This window comes from Cotesia glomerata, linkage group LG8 (genome assembly GCF_020080835.1).
Source record: "Cotesia glomerata isolate CgM1 linkage group LG8, MPM_Cglom_v2.3, whole genome shotgun sequence".
Lineage (NCBI taxonomy): Eukaryota > Metazoa > Arthropoda > Insecta > Hymenoptera > Braconidae > Cotesia > Cotesia glomerata.
In genome coordinates, this window is record NC_058165.1 from 20324325 (window position 1) to 20346708 (window position 22384).

Below are 22384 nucleotides of genomic sequence, written 5' to 3' on the forward strand. Positions count from 1 at the left end.
AATTACCTTTGTGAGTGTCTTTATCTTGGACAATGTGGTATAAATAAAATCCGAGGACAAATGGCTTTGAAAAATCTCCCGATGCGTGGCAAATTAATCTATCTGTTATCATACTCTGTAAATGATTATTAAAAATTTTTTAAAAATTTATTACTTTTATTTACTGATTGTGGAGATACGTGGTGGATGTAATGAGAATGGATGAGAATAGGTGGCCGAAAATTTGCCTGAAAGAAGAAGCCAGAGGAATAATAAACAAATGTCCAACCAAATGGGGTAAAAAAGTATTAAATATAGCAAAAGAGATGGAATGCGAGGAAGTTTTCAGGATGATATATGACAATATAGATCCTGAGGAAATCGACAACAGAATTAAAAGTGGATTGGAAATATATAAAAATAAGAGGATGAAAAATGAACAAGAGCAAATTGAAAAATCAAAATATAATGTACTCTATAAAGAAATATTATTAAATGAAGAAAATGAAGTATATTGGCAAGTAAAGAATGGATCAGGAAGAGATAAGGAAGTGTGGGCGAGAGCTAGATGTGGGAATATAGCAAGAGCTGGCAAGAAAGGCTACAAGGACTGGAAATGTAGAGCCTGCAAAGTGGAAGATGAAACGCTAGAGCATTTGTGTGGTTGTGAGAAAATATCAGAGAATATGAATGAAAAAGAACGGAGCAAATTACTAGTGTGGTGGGGAACGTGTGAGGAAGACAATATAAAAGAAAAAATAATAAAAAAGCTAAGTGGGGAACTGTGCAAAGACTTTTGTAAAATATTAAGAGAAATAGAAAGAATATTAAATGAAAGTGATAAAGTGGTAGAGAATAATGAGAGCGAGAATGAATGATTAGCATGTATAGGTAGAATACTGAAAAATTGAATAAAAATTTTAAGTGTTTATTTTTTAAATATAAAAAAAAAAAAAAAAAAAAAAAAGGAAGAAAAAGCAATAAAAACATTAAGTGATGTGAGACACATAAGTTAAATATCAGTGATAAAGTGATAGAGAATATAGAGATCAGGAATGTATGAATAACAAATATAGATTGAATGTCGTTGAAATGAGTAAAAATTAAAATTTGATATTTGAAAATTAAAAATCGAGATGTATTGTATGTATAAAAGAAGGAAAAGAGAGAAAATGTGGAAGATAGAATCAATATATTCGAGAGCTAATATTGTGAGATGGTATAAAAGTGGTTGCTAAATGTATGAGTGCTCGCACATAAACACATGTATGAAGTATATGTATATGACCATACTAATTTATATTATCTTATAGAAATTCAAAGTTTAAAAAACTACTGTAGTTTTATAAACGCATAGATTTAAATATTTAATATATTTAAAATTATATTCTTTGTAAAACACATAATTTTTGTGATACAAATAAAACACTTATCTATCTATCTACTTTTATTTACTGGAGTCAAAAAAAAATTTTTTAAATTACCTCCATTATCTTGATGGCCTGCTGTACATTGACACCTCCATCAATATGATTGTTCAACCACTGAACAGCATCAGCGCTTACGAAAGTTTGACTCGGCAACGAAGGATGTGGTGTTAAAAAACTAATTCCATTCTGCGGGTTTTTTAATGCTTCTAGTATCTCAGAATTCGACGCGTTGCTTTTTAAGTTTGTCATCTCGGGGTTTGAACTGTGAAAAAATACAAAAATCTTATAATTAATTTTTTATTTCTTTCCAATTTTAAAAATTAAAATCTCACAACAAAGCTTATTTTTTTTTAACATTTATGAGATTAAAAAAAAAATTTTATAAAGACAGTAACGCCATTTACTAACGAAAAATTTTACTACTGCTTTTGGTTAGGAGTGTATTGGCGCAACGAGCAAAGTGTGTGTGCCAAAAAACGAGCTCATAAAGTTTTATTAATTAAATTATTTAAAAAATAACAAAATAGATTAATGTGGAAATAAATACATGTCAATATTTAAAAATAAAAAAAAAATTTTTTTTAATAAAAATAAATAAATAAGTCTTTTTTTCACTTTATAAAATGATAATATAAAAATAATTACTTTTCATCATTAGTCTCCAAATGTTCTTGCTGAGACTGTTCAAGCGCCAAGGGCAATACTGCTTCACTCGCTGGAGAAACTCGACCGCGATCCATGACTTTTGATCCAGATCTGTGGTAAAAAATGATTAAAATTAGTATTTCAAGTTTTATAATAAAGTAAACAAATACATGCAAAAATTAAAATAATAAGTAAAAGTAATTATTTACAAGTGGGATCAACCCCATTTTGCCTCTCTCATGTTTGTAGATAAAATTTATATTTTATCCTTTTCGATGTTTTTAATATATCGCGTGCCTCATGCAAAAAAGGCGCATAAAAAAATTTTTCTTTTATCCTAAAGCTAAAAGACATGCGCCCTTTTAGCTTTTAAAAAATTAGTGCCTAAAGTTAAAAGGGCATATAAAAAATTAGGAAAACGGTTGACCCTAAAGGCCATCCCTGCAACTTCCCGCTAATTCCGTTAATACCTGGCCGCTTTTTGAGCTCTTCGAGCTCAAAAGTACAATCTGTGTGTTGTTTTAAGCTCTCCGAGCTCAAAAGATACCTTTTCTATGCTTTTGAGCTCTTTGAGCTCAAAAGTCTGATAGAAGTTTCATGGAACACTATTTTTGAATGTTCATACCGCAATAACTTTTGAATGAATGAACCGATTTTACGCGGTTGGCGGCATTCTACGTAGTTTTTAAGCCTTATAAATAATTTCTAAGTTTCAATTGGTCAAACTAGAAATTTCGGAGTAACTCTGAAAAACACTTTTTCGGTTTTCTTTCGTTCACGATATCTCTCGAACGAATCAACCGATTTTGACCAGCTTGGTGGCAATCGACGTGGTTTTATGATGTTAAGAGCTGATTAGTTTTTGGAATCGATCGGTAGAGCTGTTTGAAAGTTATTCCAAAAATGTCGAAGTTATGTTGAAAAATCCTTATTTCCAAATATTTCGTCGAGGATATCTCTCGAACAACTCAACTGCTTTCCACGTTTTCGGCGGCAATCGACGCGGTTTTTTAACCTCTGAAATTATTCTATATCATCAAAAACGATCCGAGAAGAAATGACGAAGTTATGTGAAAAAAACAGTTTTTTCGGTTTTATTTCGTTCACGCTATCTCTCGAACGAATCAACCGATTTTGACCGGATTAGCGCCGATCGGCGTGGTTTTTTGACGTTAAGAGCTGATTAGTTTTTGAAATTGATCGATCGAGCCGTTTAAAAGATATTCCAAAAAAACCACTTTCAAAAATGATTTTTTTCTAATTTTTTTTGAGATTTTTCAAAATTTCTCAAAATCTATCGGTCCGAATCGGTTCAAATTCTCAGGAAATCTAAGTTTGGCGAAGCCCTTTCGAATGGCACCAACCGCGATGAAATCGGTTTAACCGTTCAAAAGTTATAAGTGATTCACATACTTACACACACACACATACATACAGACATAGTGACAACCTCGCGGGGATAGTCAGGGAAGCTTCCTGTGACCTTCAAACGTCGAGATCTGATGAAAACTCTATTTTTGCAAAACGGGGTGAAAACAATAACTTCCCGATTTTTGAAAATCTGAGATTTTTAGCGGGAAGTTAAAAATTTAAGTTTTTATAAAAAATTTTGATAAACAGCTTCACAAGACATGAAATAAAAAATTAGGAAAACGGTTGACCCTAAAGGCCATCCCTGCAACTTCCCGCTAATTCCGTTAATACCTGGCCGCTTTTTTGAGCTCTTCGAGCTCAAAAGTACAATCTGTGTGTTGTTTTAAGCTCTCCAAGCTCAAAAAGATACCTTTTCTATGCTTTTGAGCTCTTTAACCCGTACAAAAAAAAATTTGGTTCATGATGAATTTCTGGATGAACTTCAGATTGTGAAACAAATATGAATTTCATAATGAATTTGAAATAAATCGTAAATAAAACTTAATTTTTTTAATCTGTAAAAAAATATTCGCAGTCAATTGGAATTTTTAGTTTTATTTATACTGACTCAATATTTACGATTTTTGAACTTATATTTGGATAAATTTTTTGAAGTAAAAGTAGACAATATGCAAAATTAAATTTCGACCATGAAATTCAGCTGGAATTCACCCTGTAATTCATGATGAATTTCGGAATATTATTTTGCATATTGTGTTCTTTTACTCCAAAAAATTTATCCAAATAGAAGTTATAGAATCATAAATTTTGTCAGTATAAATAAAACTAATAATTCCAATGTAATTGACTCCGAATATTTTTTTATATATTAGAAAAATTAAATTGTACATATGATTTCTTTCAAATTCATCATGAAATTCAGCTGGAATTCGCCCTGAAATTCGTGATGAATTTCGAAATATTATTTTTCATATTGTGTTCTTCCTCTTCAAAAAATTAATCTAAATAGAAGTTATAGAATCGTAAATGTTGAGTCAGTATAAATAAAACTAAAAATTTCAATATAATTGACTGCGAATATTTTTTTACATATTAAAAAAATTAAGTTTCATAGACGATTTGTTTCAAATTCATCATGAAATTCAGCTGGAATTTACGATGAAATTCATCATGAACTTCATCTGAAATTCAAGATGAAATTTATCATGAAATTCATATTTGTTTCACAATCTGAAGTTCATCCGGAAATTCATCATGAACCAAAATTTTTTTTGTATGGGAAGCTCAAAAGTCTGATAGAAGTTTCATAGAACACTATTTTTTACACGCTTTATATTAGCTTCACTTGTATGTCAGTTTGTTTGTCAGTTCGTATGTCAGTTTGTCAGTAACTCTCCGTGGGTAATCTGCGCGCCTGCGGCCTTCCTTGGTTCTGGTAGCCGTTTCTCAGGCTCCCTCTCCGAAATCGAACTCTGATTCCCCGTATTTATAATATTTATAAATAATTATTTTTTATTAGCTTCACTTGTATGTCAGTATGTCAGTATGTCAGTATGTAACTCTCCGTGGGTAATTTGCGCGCCTAAATATTTTTGATAATTAACAAATAATAGTTTAAAAACTAAAAAATCACGCTTTTATAAATAAACCAAACTAAAAGTAAAAATAAATAATAGTTTAAAAACTAAAAACACGCTTTTATAGAAAACCAAACTAAAAATAGAAAATAAATTTAAATTAAGAATAGTGTTAAAAATTTCAATAAATATAAATTAATAATAGTGTAAATAAAAAATGTATTTTATTTTAAAAAAGCGTGGGGTGCTTTTTAAGATATTATCAAAATGATAATCACTCTACTCATATCTGTCAATAAAATATTTATAACTATTGACACCATGCACCTCACGCTTTTTTTAAAATAAAATACATTTTTTTTATTTACACTATTATTAATTTATATTTATTGAAATTTTTAACACTATTCTTAATTTAAATTTATTTTCTATTTTTTAGTTTGGTTTTCTATAAAAAGCGTGTTTTTAGTTTTTTTAAACTATTATTTATTGAAAAGTTGACCCCACTTGTAAATATTTACCTAAATAAAGAAAAGTGTAAGAGACAAACCTTATGTCATAAGCCGTATTTCGACGTGAGTCATAATTCGTGCGTACAATAGAAGAATTCACTACATGCTTGTCCTGTACAAGAGATAACTAATAACTTCTACTAGCACTAGCAATAATTATTTTAAAAATAAAATATAAGGAGTGGTGAATTAGCATTAATAAATTATAATTAAACAGGATATTCTTTTATACGTCTCCTACTTTTTAGTAAATTAATTTTAATAAAATTATTTAAATATTAAAAAGTAAGAAACTGCTGAAGAATATCCTTGAATGAAAAACATCTAATGGTCCTAAACAAATAAAAAATAAACAAAGCAGTGAATACATTCCCAAAAAAAATAATATTGGAATTAAAAGCAATCACCAAATAATAAAATAATCGAGCGCTGAAAATTTAAAATGCATCCAAAGCCTCATAGTAAGAGTTGATTATTAATTAATTAATTAATAATTAATTAATCAATTTGCATTTTAATAAATTGGTGATTAATTATCAAACCTTGGTCGTGGTTTTTCGGGTAATCTATTACTGCCAACACGTTCTCTAAATGGTGAGCTCCCAACAAGACTTGTCTGTAAATGAGCAACCAGTTTTCTTGGTATGATAAAAAATAGGTCATTTTTAAAAAAATAATATATAATTGCAGCTGTTAACGAATGTAAACTTGAGAAATTGTTAGCTGGGTGCAGACAAAAGCGTTTGAGTAACTAAACACAATTATTTTGACAAAAAAAAAGCCTGATACGTGCTTTTTCTGTTTCTGAATAAAATGTATGAAAATATATTTAAAATATTTATTAATTATATTGATACTTATCGACAATTAATGAGTGAATTTTTTTTACAAGACAGCCTGTGTAGAAAAAACTTGTCCTAAAAAAGTCATAAGCTTAGATTCTTAAACGTGACATAATTAAGGAAATTTTTATGACAAATTTATGACGCAGAACTGAAATGCAGTCAATTTTGGGATACTTTTATGATACTTTAATGACGATCTTAGGATATTTTTCGGACAATTTTACGAAACTTTTAGGACTTTTTTGTGAAAATTTAAGGACACTTTTACGACAATTTAAAGGTTCTTTTATGACAATTTTTAAATACTTGTATGTCAAATATATGATAGGGGAGAAGTGCTGCAATTGTAACACTCAATAGAAAACTATTAAAAAAACTAAAAATTATTATTATTCTTTTATTAACTTCTTCAAAATAGTAATTTATTGATTAGATCGAAGTTTCAGTTATTATTATTATTTCTTTATTTATAAACCTAACAGCCCTATAGGGCCAATTGTAAGGTTACAGAGAGTTACATTGACGTAAATGTGAGGGGCGCATGTAGCCAAAATAATAATGTTAAATATAATAGCATTTTGTATTTATATAAAAAGAAAAGAATTATATGAAAATAGAGTTAAAGTTTTTCGGTGTTACAATATTATATACGTCTTAGTATTAAGATAACAATAATTAATCCTAATTAGGCATATAATAGTTATATGTAATTGTAACAAATAGTTCTTAAATTCATTTTTAACAATATATAATTCATAATATAGCTTCAAAATAGTGTTAGGGTAGTTAATATTTATATTTTCATTATACAATATTTACAAGGACTTCCCGTGTAAAAAAAAACTGTCCCAAAAATGTCCCAAGCGTGGGACATCCAAACGTGACACAATTTGGGACATTTTTGGGACATCTTAAAAAAAATTAAAAATTTTAAAATAGTGCGTTTAAGTAATTTTTCGTCGATTTTAGGTATTTTTTTGAAGATTTTCAGAAGACTTCACAATTTCATGACAATTTTACTACAATTTTAAACGGTTTTTAAATGATTTTGAAGAAGATAATTTATTTTTGCACAGCTGTAGATTTGTCTAGAAATTAATGGATGAAACATTTATTGAACATTTTTGGGACAATTTTAGGACATTTTTGGGACAATTTTAGGACAATTTTAGGACATTTTTTTAATATTTTTAGGACAATTTTGAACGTTTTTCAAATAATTAAAAAAAAAAACAATTTATTTTTGCACGGTTGTAGATTTGTCCTAAAATTAATAGATGAAAAATTTTAGGACATTTTTGGGACAACTTGAGGACATTTTTGGGACAACTTTAGGACATTTTGGGACAACTTTAGGACATTTTTGGGACAACTTTAGGACATTTTTGGAACAATTTTAGGACATTTTTGGGACAATTCTGTAATGTTTCTACAACAAACTTTGAAAATTTTTAGAACTATTTCACGACACTTTTGAAAAAATATTTAAAAAATGTTCCGAAAATTTCCTACAATTGTCCTAAATTTGTCCCAAAAATGTCCTAAAATTGTCCCAAAAATGTCCTAAAGTTGTCCCAAAAATGTCCTAAAATTTTTCATCTATTAATTTTAGTACAAATCTACAAGCGTGCAAAAATAAATTATCTTTCTTGAAATCGGTCAAAAGTGTCGTGAAATAGTTCTAAAAATGTTCAAAGTTTGTTGTAGAAACATTACAGAATTGTCCCAAAAATGTCCTAAAGTTGTCCCAAAAATGTCCTAAAGTTGTCCCAAAAATGTCCTAAAATTTTTCATCAATTAATTTTAGGACAAATCTACAACCGTGCAAAAATAAATTGTTTTTTTTTTTTAATTATTTGAAAAACGTTCAAAATTGTCCTAAAAATATTAAAAAAATGTTCCGACAATGTCCTCAAATTGTCCTAAAATTGTCCCAAAAATGTTCAATAAATGTTTCATCCATTAGTTTCTAGACAAATCTACAGCTGTGCAAAAATAAATTATCTTCTTCAAAATCATTTAAAAACCATTTAAAATTGTAGTAAAATTGTCATGAAATTGTGAAGTCTTCTGAAAATCTTCAAAAAAATACCTAAAATCGACGAAAAATTACTTAAACGCACTATTTTTAAATTTTTAATTTTTTTTTGAGTTGTCCCAAAAATGTCCCAAATTGTGTCACGTTTGGATGTCCCACGCTTGGGACATTTTTGGGACAATTTTTTTTTACACGGGTTGGTATCTGGTAATTTGGTGAAATTAGTAAGCAAAAGAAGCTGAAGATGAAGATGCTGGAGTACGGTTATCTGTTTGTCTAGTTCTTACAATAATAGATGCCAGTATATTGGCAGAAATAGGCGATGAGAAGTCAAGTAAGTCAAGTTCACTACATTGTTGGACTATGTTGTTACAAGCTCTGATAAGTCTTATGATAGGTATTGAGAGAGAAAAATTGTTCCTCAGACGTGGTGGATAGAAAGGCATATCAGAGCGTAATAATCTCTGAGGTATCAATATAGGAAAAAGTTCCAGAAATCTAGGGCATTCAATTTTATTACTTAGAATACTAGTTATAAGGAGTATGGAAGTGCAAGTCCTTCTCTCTTCCAAAGTTAAAAGATTTGCGTCGACACACATGGCAAGATAGTCGAAACCTCTAGCTGGATAAATACCGTGCTTTTTGAATGAAAAGAATTTGACAAATTTTCGTTGTACTCTTTCTATATTGTTTATATGAGTCTTATATGCTGGTGACCATACAACTGACGCAAACTCAAGCTTCCCGTGCAAAAAAAAATTTGTTTCGTTATGAATTTCATTGTGAATTTGATAATGAAATTCAGATTTTGAAACAAATATGAGTTTGATAATGAATTAGCTATAAAAATCCTCTAATTTTCTATTGCAGCTGAATCTAACAGCTAACCAACAGCTGAAATCTAATAATTTAATGGGTTATTTTTAAAAACTTACTTGTCACTTTAAACAAGTGATAAGTACATTATAAAAATCGTATATTTCCAGCTTTGAAGAAGATTCAAAATTGTTGAATCTAAAGAAATTAAGACAACGAAGAGGAGTAATTCATGATGAATTTGATGATAATGATTATCAATTTAGTACGAGAGTCATATTGAATTAATTATAAGATAAATATGTTTTATTTTATAATTGTATTTTTTGTTTTTACCCCCGAAATTTCAAAAAAAAAAAAAAAAAAAAAAACTATTTTATTTAACTTAGAGGAAATGTATTACTAATTTAACAGTAATCAACAAAAATCATGGAACCATATAAAATTAATACTTGATTCATAATAAATTTATCATAAAAAGGTTATAAATTTTATATTAATTTGATCTTACCTTAATACTTGATTCATAATAAGTTTATTATAAATCATAAATAATTATCATAAATAAATAAATAAATAAATAAACTTAATTTAATAATGCAGAATGAAATATATTTTTTAGTTTATTTCTTTTTTAAATTATTCAATAAATAAATTTTCTTTTGTAATAGCACAAACAACGAACTGTAAACAATAGATATATATTTTTAAAAATAAATTTTAAATCTTGTTAACGCTTACATAAGAGTCACAAATAATTTTTTTTTAAATAGATTTATTATCATCAAATTCATCATGAATTACTCCTCTTCGTTGTCTTAATTTCTTTAGATTCAACAATTTTGAATCTTCTTCAAAGCTGGAAATATACGATTTTTATAATGTACTTATCACTTGTTTAAAGTGACAAGTAAGTTTTTAAAAATAACCCATTAAATTATTAGATTTCAGCTGTTGGTTAGCTGTTAGATTCAGCTGCAATATAAAATTAGAGGATTTTTATAGCTAATTTAAGGCGTGACGAGCATATTACTCCATATAGACAATCACTAAATTGGTTAACGATCAAATCTAAAAGACGTTACTATCTGGCTTGTTTTTTATATAAACTCCTCAAAACTGGTGCACCTAAATACTTAAGAAATCTCTTTGTGGATGAACCCCCAGATATCAGAAGATCTGAAAGAATAGCCGCCAAATATAACAATAATTTCAAAATCCCAAACTTCACCAGCTTAGTCTATGAACACTCTTTTGTGGTATCCGCTATCCGACTTTGGAGGGAATTACCAATTGAAATAACTAACTTACTGAGTCTTGATACTTTCAAGACCAGTTCCTATGAATTTTTTCTTCACAAGGAACGAGAAGGCCAACCATGAACGTCTCACAAATTACCTAGCTCAGTTTAATTTTTGGATCAACTTACTTACTAAAAAACTATTTTCTTTTGTGTTTGCTATCAAGAAATCTACCTGCTATCAGTCTTAAACAACAAATTAATCATATATACAAATTAAATTATTTCGTCTATCTACATAAATTATTCTTGTAAAGATTTGTTGAGTATATTACATACTAAAGTTTTCATTTTTCAAATTTTTAATATTAAACCACTGTCAGAAAAATATTCTAAATGAAATTGTAAAACAATATAATTATATCTTTATTGCTCATTACGTGTACTTTAATAAAATTGAAATGTATACTTTGCCATTTGGCCATTGCCTTGGCATTAAATCATAAATAAATAAATAAATAAAATAATTCATTATCAAACTCATATTTGTTTCAAAATCTGAATTTCATTATCAAATTCACAATGAAATTTATAATGAAACAAATTTTTTTTTGCACGGGTTGGGTCTGACAAGTGCAATGTACAATGTTCTTATAGTATTTAAGTTTCTGAATTTTTTGGATGTTCGTATGATAAAGCCGTATTAATCTTGATCCGATATAAAAATATTGAGAATTGTTGAAAATACGCGTGAAAACTTTTTTTTGTACGCTTCACAATTTTTTAAATAACAAATTTGTTTTCTAATGTTATGATGTGAGACTTGTATTAATACTTTAAGAGACATGTCAAGAGTATTGTAAAATCGAATTTCATATCAATTTACTGATTTTTGTTATTGTAATTAGATTTTTATTAACTGATCAGCGTGAGCGTCAATTGTAACACTAGAACGAGTAGCAATTGTAACACTCAGAGTCGTGTATAGAATCTGCGCAAACTGGATGCGCCACAAATCTACTCTGGGATAGTGTAGTTTGTGTAGTTTTGTAAATGTTTAATAATTTATATTAAAGATCCAAATATATGATGTACTATAAGTTTAAATACTTGACTTTAAGAGTTAATGAAGTATAATAGTACGTATTAAGACTGTATAATAAAAGCAATTTGATGAAAAATATCTATTTCGTTCCGTGTTACAATTGCCCCTGCACTGTTACAATTGCAACCCATGCGCGCCGCCATCTTGGTCCCTGACTTTAGTTAAATTAATTAATTTTTTAATAAGTTAACATTGACTTTTTACGAATTAACTAAGTCAGTCACATAAAAGATACTATAAACTAACTTTCTGACAGTTTTTAAGTTTACTATCTTAAAAAAAACAAATGGAATAAAAAAAATAAAAATTTTTGTTACAATTGCAACACCTCTCCCCTACTTTTGTCCTAAAGTGTCATGAAAGTATCCTAAAATTGTCATAAAAATGTCCTTAAATTTTCACAAAATTGTCGTAAAATTGTCATAAAAGCATTCTAAATTGTTATAAAAGTGTCCTAAAATTGTCATAAAAATATCTTAAAGTTGTCAATAAAATGTCCTAAAATTATCATAAAGGAGTTCTAAAATTGTCTTTAAATTGCCATAAAAAGATCCTAAAATTGTCATCAAAGTGTCCCTAAATTTTCATAAAAATGTCTTTAAATTGTCCTAAGTTGCCATAAAAGGATCCTAAAATTGTCATCAAAGGGTCCTTAAATTTTCATAAAAACGTCCTAAAATAGTCGTAAATGTGTTATAAAAGTGTCTTAAAATTGTCATAAAAATGTCCTTAAATTTTAACAAAATTGTCTTAAAATTGTCATAAAAGCATTCTAAATTGTTATAAAATTGTCATAAAAATATCTTAAAGTTGTAAATAAAACGTCCTAAAATTATCATAAAGGAATTCTAAAATTGTCTTTAAATTGCCATAAAAAGATCCTAAAATTGTCATAAAAGTATCCTAAAATTGTCATCAAAGTGTCCCTAAATTTTCATAAAAATGTCCTAAGTTGCCATAAAAGGATCCTAAAAATGTCATAAAATTATCCTAAAATTGTCATCAAAGGGTCCTTAAATTTTCATAAAAATGTCCTAAAATTGCCATAAAAGTGTTATAAAAGTATCTTAAAATTGTTATAAAAGTTTCCTAAAATTGTCATAAAAGCATTCTAAATTGTTATAAGTGTCCTAAAATTGTCATAAAAATATCTTAAAGTTGTAAATAAAATGTCCTAAAATTATCATAAAGGAATTCTAAAATTGTCTTTAAATTGCCATAAAAAGATCCTAAAATTGTCATAAAAGTATCCTAAAATTGTCATCAAAGTGTCCCTAAATTTTCATAAAAATGTCCTAAGTTGCCATAAAAGGATCCTAAAAATGTCATAAAATTATCCTAAAATTGTCATCAAAGGGTCCTTAAATTTTCATAAAAATGTCCTAAAATTGCCATAAAAGTGTTATAAAAGTATCTTAAAATTGTCATAAAAGTGTCCTTAAACTTTCACAAAATTGTTATAAAAGTTTCCTAAAACTGTCATAAAAGTATTTTTTACAATATTTTTTCTCTGAGTAATAACGACAATATGTTTCTAATATCTAAATTTTATTTCAGTTTGATGTCATTATTTCGTGATGAAAATGTCCTAAATTGTGTTACATTTAGGATCCTAAGCTTATGACTTTTTTAGGACAAGTTTTTTTTACACGGAAGGTTGGAGTTTTTAATGTCGGGGCGTGAAAGTAGTACCTGGTTAGTGAGGAATATCAGGCTCGTGCTGTGCCTACGCCTGGTCAAATGTGACCCAGGGTCTCTTTGTAGTACTGCACCTAAAGCTGTTGGGCTCTGAAACATATCATGCTCAACACTTCGGGCCCAACTCGTTATTATTTGTGATTAAACTTAGATCGGTTTTTTTTTTTCAACTCTATCAAATTAAATATTAATAATAATTTTTAATTAATAATTAATAATTATTTAACTCCTAAAAAATATTTTTTAAATAATCTACTGTAAAAAAAAAAAAGCAATTAATTTTTAAAAACTAGCGTGCGACATTGGACAACTCGGAGCTATTAAATTTAATCATGCGTTTTTGTACTTTCGACATGTGAATCATTTATATCTGTGGAAAAAATTCGATTAACAGTTGCATTGAAATAAAATTATAAATCGTGATTGTAATTTCGAGGGTTGAAAATAAAAAATTTAGGTCTTGTGATTGGTGATAGTTACCCAGTTTTTATTGGGAATAGGACGTCGGATTTTATTCAACCATCCTTCAATAAAACGGAGAAATCCGTCCATGAGTTGAGATTGCTCTGAGGGGCTTAGAGGTGTGTAAATATCACAGCAAGTTGAACCCTCGAGGATTTTTTTTGTGGCTGCGTTTGTCGAAGGGAGTAGAAACATGCGAAATCTCCAGTATTTTAGTGCCTAAAATTATTTTAACAATTAAAATTGGAAATTTAACAATTAAAAAATGTTACAATTTACTATTTAGATAAAAAATATTGGACGTTTTATGGGAAATAAGATTTTTTATAAGTTAATTCTTGGTTTCACCGCTAGGTGGCCTACGGCTCTCGCTTACAGAAAAATTTTATCTGAGTATATATCACGGTGCCGCAAAAAATTGACTATTTTTTTTTTAACTATGAAAATAGGTTACTTTTTGATGTTTTGAGAGCTTTCTACAACGATTAGCTTGTTAAAAAAATTTTATTGCAATTAGAGTATTAAAATGTTTGACAATATATTAAAGAAAAATATGTCTTGTAAACTCCACCTCTGAATTTTCATATAAAATTTTACAATTTACTATTTAGATGAGAAATGTTGGAAATTTACTGTCAAATAAAATTTTTTTAAAAATTAGTTCTTGGTTTTGCCGCTAGATGGACTACGGCTCTCGCTTGCAGAAAAATCTTACCAGAATATATAATAGAGTCGTAAAAAACCGATTATTTTTTTTTCTTTGAGTGTGCTATGAAAATATGATACTTTTTTATGTTTTGAGAGCTTTCCACAACAATTAGCTTGAAAAAAAAAATTTTTTTTACATTCAAAGTATTGAAATGATAAATAATCTTTCTTAAAAATTCTACAATTTACTATTTAGATGAAAAATATTGGGAATTTTATGTTTAATAAGATTTTTTTAGAAGTTAGTTCTTGGTTTCACCGCTAGGTAGCCTACGGCTCTCGCTTACAGAAAAATTTTACCAGAGTATATATTACGGTGCCGCAAAAAATTGACTATTTTTTTTAACTATGCAAATGTGTTACTTTTTAAAGTTTTGAGAGTTTTCTACAACAATTAGCTTGATGAAGAAATTCTTTGACATTTAAAATATTAAAATGGTTGACAATATATTAAAGAAAAATATTTCTTGTAAATTCCACCTCTGAATTTTTATATAAAATTCAACAATTTACTATTTAGATGAGAAATGTTAGAAATTTTATATCAAATAAAATTTTTTTAAAGTAAGTTTTTGGTTTCGCCTCTAGGTGGCCTACCACTCTCGCTTCCAGAAAAATCTTACCAGAATCTATAATGGGGCGCCGTAAAAAAATCAACTATTTTTTTTTCTTTGATTGTACCATGAAAATATGTTACTTTGTAATGTTTTTAGAGCTTTCTACAACAATCAACTTGAAAAAAAAAATTTTTTACATTTAAAGTATTGAAATGATGAATAATATTTCTTAAAATTTCTAAATTTTACTGTTTAGATAAAAAATGTTAAACGTTTCATGTCAAATAAAATTTATTTAAAGTTAGTTTTTGGTTTCACTGCTAGGTGGCCTACCGCTCTCGCTTCCAGAAAGATCTTACCAGAATCTATAATACGGCACCGCAAAAGACTTTTAAGTTTTAAAATAAATATAAAAATAATTTACCTCAACCAAAGAAAAGTCAGTGTCTCCACGCGTACAAATATAGTGATCTAAATAATTCCAATTATAATTCTCAAGTTTTTCTGTAGTAAACGACACCCAGGATACTTCGTAGGTATCATGATGCGGTGCATGAAAACGATAACGATAATGAATATTAAACGGCGGATATGGATGCCTAGAATTATAAATTATTAGAAAATAAAGAGAATTAATAGAAAAAAAAAAAGCCATTCGGCCACACTCGAAATGAAAGGTAGATTTCATAGAATGAAGGCTCAAATTATAATTAGCCGATTTCTCTTCGTGAAAATCGCGTTTTTCCATTCAAGGTGTTCCAAAAAAGTGAAAAATAGAAATTTCGAAAAACCCTCCCAGCGTTATCTGGGGAAAACTATTAACTAACAAATGAATTTTTATTTTTTGATTTCAGATGATCCAGCACTCAGTTATAAGGGGCACCGCAATTCTACTTTTGTTCCGAGACGCGTCCGAATAATTGCTGCCATTGCTGTATTTTTTAATATTTCTTCGTGAAAATTTTTTATAATATTCTGTGAATGTCAAATTTTACTGTACCATTAGTTTTAACAGAGAGATTTTAACTGCGTCGTCGCAAAAAAAATCACAAAAATATGCATTTTTTGTACGAATTAACTTTACCCCCCCCCCCTTAAGAGATATCGTAATATCTCGTAATTTATCATAATTTATCGTAATTAAAAACCCGAGAGATCTGGGTTCGATTCCCAGTCTGGGCTGTCTGATTATTTTTTCAATTACGGAAAAATTCCCACTGAGTAGGTCCCCCCCTTTCCCCTATCCGTTCTTTCCCAACTCCCTTAAAAATTTGCTTTAATATGGTTCGTAATTTTCTCGTAAGAAAAATCTGAGTAAATTCCGACATGAGGAAATTGTTTTCTATGAAATCTACCTAAAAATACACCAAAAAAAGAACTACCTTGGTCGATATCTTGTGACAGTAATACAATTACCACACAATGATATTTTATGAAATATTCTACCTATACTTAATAAATATTCTTCTTTAGGCTCTGAATCAGTTTGTCGGCCACGCATTACCGAACTTATGTGGCTTTTGATTCCGATATCCTGCTTGGTTAATTGATTTTTATTTTTTGTTGGTAGAATTATTAACTGAAATCCCTGTAAAAAATTTTTATTAATAATAACAAGTAAAAAAAGTTTGGAAAATCCAAAAGTGCACGACTCATAATGCTCATTTAATTATGAAATATTAATAAAATAAAAAATGAGAAAAAAATATATAAAACAGCTAAAGTAGCACGATAATGCGTACGCGCCTCTAGTGGGATAAATGTACACAATAAATATGGATATATAGTCTTCTCGTTTTTGTTTTATTTTATTAATTGTACATAAACGACACTGAATTGCCTACACGGAGAGAATTTTATGTTAACAGTATGGTTATTAACTTTTACAAAGTTAAGATGATAAATGCAACTATCCGGCGATTGTAATGAGTACAATCAGTATATATTAATTCCCACAATTATGATGATACGGTTTATCATCTAGATGGTAACTTTTATCATCGGAGATAGTTAAAATCATCATGATTGCAATCATAAAAAAAATAAACAGGAAGTATAAAAAACTAAATTTTTTCGATTTTAGAGTCAGAATATAATAACATCCTAATGTTTGACATAAGAGTGAGTATTGAAAAAAGTATATCTATATTATTAAGAGAATAACAAAAATTTTGTCTCCAGGATAGTCATATGATAAAATCGGTTTTTTTTTGTGAAATTTAGGGTCATTGCAAAAGTTTTGACTTGAATTTTCGCCTTTTCAAGGTTTCATATCATTCTCATCGATAGTCAATTTATCATGATGAGTATTTAGGCTGCATTCGAAAGTGCTCCATTTCTAGACACATAATTAAGAAATGACCTTTTATCTTATTAACTATTGACATTTTTAAAGATATAAGCTCATCCAGACATTACACTCATCGAGACCTTTCATTTGAGTACCCACATCAATTTTTCACATCTTTTATATATTTATATATACATATTATATATATGTATAAATGAAAAATATATCAAAATGCATGTGGGTACTCAAATGAAAGCTCTTGATGAGTGTGACATCAGGATAAGCTTATATATTAAAAAATGTCAATAATTAAGAACTGACATTGGTATCTTGTCAACTATTGACATTTTTAAAGATATAAGCTCACTCCGACATTACACTCATCGAGACCTTTTATTTGAGTACCCACATCAATTTTTCATGTATTTCATATATATTATATATATGTATATATCAAAAATATATCAAAAATGCATGTGTGTACTCAAATGAAAGCTCTTGATGAGTGTGGCATCAGGATGAGCTTACATCTTTAAAAATATCAATAATTTAGTAATGATCTTGTATTTTGTAAACTATTGATATTTTTAAAGATATAAGCTCACTCCGACATTACACTCATCGAGACCTTTTATTTGAGTACCCACATCAATTTTTCATATATTACATATATTTATATATATTATATATATGTATATATCAAAAATATATCAAAATGCATGTGGGTACTCAAATGAAAGCTCTTGGTGAGTGTGACATCAGGATGAGCTAACATCTTTAAAAATATCAATAATTTAGTAATGATCTTGTATTTTGTAAACTATTGACATTTTGAAAGATATAAATTCACCCAGACATTACACTCGTCGAGACCTTTCATTTGAGTACCCACATCAATTTTTCATATCTTTTATATATTTATATATATATTATATATATGTATACATTAAAAATATATCAAAATGCATGTGGGTACTCAAATGAAAGCTCTTGGTAAGTGTGATATCAGGATGAGCTTACATATTAAAAAATGTCAATAATTTAGTAATGATCTTGTATTTTGTAAACTATTGACATTTTTAAAGATATAAATTCACCCAGACATTACACTCATCGAGACCTTTCATTTGAGTACCCACATCAATTTTTCATATATTTCATATATTTATATATATTATATATATGTATACATAAAAAATATATCAAAAATGCATGTGGGTACTCAAATGAAAGCTCTTGATGAGTGTGACATCAGGATGAGCTTACATCTTTAAAAATATCAATAATTTAGTAATGATCTTGTATTTTGTAAACTATTGACATTTTGAAAGATATAAATTCACCCAGACATTACACTCGTCGAGACCTTTCATTTGAGTACCCACATCAATTTTTCATAGATTTTATATATTTATATATATTATATATAAATATATAAAATATATGCTTATATCTTTAAAAATGTCAATATTTAAGAAAGTACAGTGCAATTTAACAAAAGTCATTATTTAATAAAGCGAAATTTTTGTTTATTTATAATTTACAAGTCACGGTAGTCACATAGTGACTAATCATATTACTAGCTGCGATGGTAATAATTACCATCATGATTGTAGAATTTACAATCAACATGATTTTAGCGGTTAAAATATATTATGATTAAGTTTACCATCTTTAAGTTACCAGCCAGATGGTAATAATTATTATCCAGATGGTAAATGTAACTATCTGGATGGTTCAGTTAACAATTTGGATAGTTCTTGCAATCATTCATACTAAGAAGCCTGTTTTTACAATACTCGGATAGTTGTATTTACCATTAAATTCTCTCCGTGTAGCCATTCGCATTCGGTGACCTACAATTTTTCCAAAGAATTTTTTTTAAAAAAATTTTACTGAATTAATGCATTTTTTTGCAAGTTAAAGTGTTTCCGAAGTTTCATACATGACGGGCAGGAAAATTTTTTGACCTATTTTGATGTTTTTTTCCGTTTCTATTGCACTAAATCAATTTTTGAAAAAGTTTAAATTAATCTCCATCAAATTCTCTTAACAATAGTATGCAAAATATCTTGATTTCGTGAACTAACAAGACTATAATAATAAAAATAAGGCAAAAGCCCCAATATATGATCATGTACCAGTATATGATCATATATTGGGGCTTTTACCTTAGTTGTCGAAATGAGGCGAAAAAAATTTTTCGATCGTAAAGTACTCTCTGATGCTTCGCATCGTGAGTCGTGCAATTAAAAATTGAAAATAAGTAAATATTATGGTTCTATGATTCTTGATACCTCCACAAAATATCCCGGAAAAAATAAATATCCCCTAATAAAATATTCTAAAAAAAAAATATATTTAATAATTTACCGTGAAAAATTAAAATGAAAACAAACATTTGATGGTTAACCTGCAACCGACACTTCTAATAATAATAAAAAATTATTTAAAAGTTATATATTGTGTTTATAATTATTCATAATAAAATTAACTGCCAAAATAAATCCTACGTTCATTGTTAAAAATGAAAAAAAAAATAAAAAAAACTATATTTTAAAAAATTATTGCAAACAAAAAAAATCTTGTTTGGTTTGATATTTTTTTTTGATTGCTAAAAATATTTTTTACTCTAAAATTTTTTATTTTTTACAAACGTTTTCTTATTTTTTTTGCTATAGTACATTCGGAAATTTAAATTATTGCATATTTCATTTTACTATGGTACATTTCAATTTTTACCATTTACTATGTCTGATTTCATTTGTTTCGGAAATTACTATGGGCCATTGTAAAATTTTATTCTGAGTCAATAAGGTTCACTAGTAATATGCACCATTGTAATATCTAAAATCCATGCAGAATAAAAAATAATGGAAATTTCTCACCGTGTATTTTTTAAAGTGAATTATTTTTTCAATTTTGTTTAAATTGATGCTTATAAAGATTTTCCTTTTATTGATTTTGTTATTTACGGATGTCGAAATTTTGATTTTTCAATTTTACCATGAAATTTTCAACCGGTACGAATCAATGACGCGCACTGTAAGTTTCACGTTTGAATAATTCGAATTTTAACATGTGACGTCACAAAGCTTTTGACCCCCCCCTGCCCCTTGTCATATAATGTCACATTCTGCTGATACCCCCCCCCCCTTAAGGTGTGACGTAATCCACAGATTCGGTAGAATCTGGCGCCAAGTTCCGTTCGAATCTGCTGTAAACGGAGCGCCAGACTACCGACTGTGTTTACTGTAAGCAGAACGGTATTTTGAGGTTGCAAAATTTTATTTAATTCTACGGTACTTTTTTTTCCTAAATTGTATATTATAACAGTAATTCATACTTTATTTGACTGTTATTAATTAATTATATTCACTTATAACAATTAATCTACTTGAAATCCGAACAAAAACAGTTTCACTGTAAAAAAGTCGCGCCAAGTCCACGTTCATAAGACTATTAGGAAAAAAAAATTTTTTTTTTTCTTTAAAAAAAGATACAAAATAAAAATTAAAAATCAAGTAACCGATATGATTGTTTTGATTTTCGAAATTAAAAAAATTTTATTGTAAATTTAAAAATTAAAAAAAAAATTTTAGAACGTATTTAGTGTGCGTGGTTGCAAAATATTTTACTTTTAATGAAATTCGTAAAATCTATTCACTAGGACTTTAAAAAAATTGAAATAGACAATGACTCACACCAAGTACGTTCTAAAATTTTTTTTTTAAATTTACAATAAAATTTTTTAATTTCCGAAAATCAAAACAATCATATCGGTTACTTGGATTTTTATTTTTTTATTTTGTATCTTTAAGAAAAAAAAATTTTTTCCTAATAGTCTTATGAACGAGGACTTGGCGCGACTTTACAGTGAAACTGTTTTAGCCTGATTTATTTTTGTAATTATAATGAAAATTTACAATCGGTACCAACTTAAATCTCGTGTTGACTGCATTTTTTACTGCAAACTATCCCCTTGAAGCTACAGTTTATGTAGATGTAATTCCAGTGCACTCTGGCGGCCGTAAATGTAAGCAGTGAATTACTTTTTTTAACTGTAGTTGCTTATCTACAGGAGGATTACTACACATTTTTATTTTATCTAGTCTGTGGCGCTGACCTTTCTCCATAAAAAAAAAGTCAGGATCGAAATTTGTGAGCGAGCTATAGTATGTGCTGATAAAATTTAATAATTTCAAGTAAATAAATTGTTATAAGTGAATATAATTAATTAATACGGTGAAGTAAATTATGAATTACTGTTATGATAAACAAATTGGATAAAAAAAGTACCGTAGAATTAAATAAAATTTCAAAAAAATCTCAAAAAATCGTTCTGCTTACAGTAAACACAGTCGGTAGTCTGGCGCTCCGTTTACAACGGATTTGAACGGAACTTGGCGCCAGATTCTACCGAATCTGTGGATTATTAAATTTAATCAGCATAAACTATAGCAACGCAAAAATTTCGATCCTGACTTTTTTTTCGATGGGCAAAGTGATCTGCCACAGACTAAATAATTCGAGAATGCATATTAATCCTTCATTAGATGGGAAACTACAGTTAAAAATAGATATTTCACAGCTTGCATCTACACCCGCCAGGGTGCGCTGGAATTATTTTTCCATAAACTGTAGTTTCAAGGGGATAGTTTGCTATAAAAAATGCAACCAACGCGAGATTTAATTAAGTTGGTACCAATTGTAAATTTTTATTATAATTACAAAAAATACTAAAATCCGAACAAAAACAGTTTCACTGTAAAAAAATCGCGCCAAGTCCACGTTCATAAGACTATTAAGAAAAAAAAATTTGTTTTTTTCTTTACAAAAATATATAAAATAAAAAAATTAAAAAATCCAAGTAACCGATATGATTGTATATGATTTTCGGAAATTAAAAAAAATTTTGTTACAAATTTAAAAATTAAAAAAAAAGTTTAGAACGTATTTAGTGTGCGCGGTTGCAAAATTTGAAAAAATTGAAATACACAATGACGCACACCAAGTACGTTCCAAAATTTTTTTCTTAATTTTTAAATTTATAACAAAATTTTTTTTAATTTCCGAAAATCATAAACAATCATATCGGTTACTTGGAT

General features: G+C 28.1%; 1 protein-coding gene across 9 annotated transcripts in view; it reads right to left on the reverse strand.

Annotated features, from left to right (window-relative positions):
• Window positions 1–22384, reverse strand: part of LOC123271074 (GATOR complex protein Iml1) — a 56743-nt gene that overhangs the window by 14212 nt on the left and 20147 nt on the right. For 6 of the 9 annotated variants that reach the window (XM_044737304.1, XM_044737310.1, XM_044737309.1 and 3 more), the window contains 8 exons: window positions 16369–16574; window positions 15411–15585; window positions 13740–13940; window positions 13254–13349; window positions 6060–6133; window positions 2055–2165; window positions 1464–1671; window positions 7–115 (listed from right to left, as the gene is read on the reverse strand). In XM_044737304.1, coding sequence (XP_044593239.1) covers window positions 7–115; window positions 1464–1671; window positions 2055–2165; window positions 6060–6133; window positions 13254–13349; window positions 13740–13940; window positions 15411–15585; window positions 16369–16574 — 1180 coding nt within the window. Of the gene's footprint in view, window positions 1–6; window positions 116–1463; window positions 1672–2054; window positions 2166–5555; window positions 5630–6059; window positions 6134–13253; window positions 13350–13739; window positions 13941–15410; window positions 15586–16368; window positions 16575–22384 lie in introns of all 9 variants that reach the window. The other 3 variants (XM_044737303.1, XM_044737308.1, XM_044737307.1) reach the window with 3 other exon arrangements.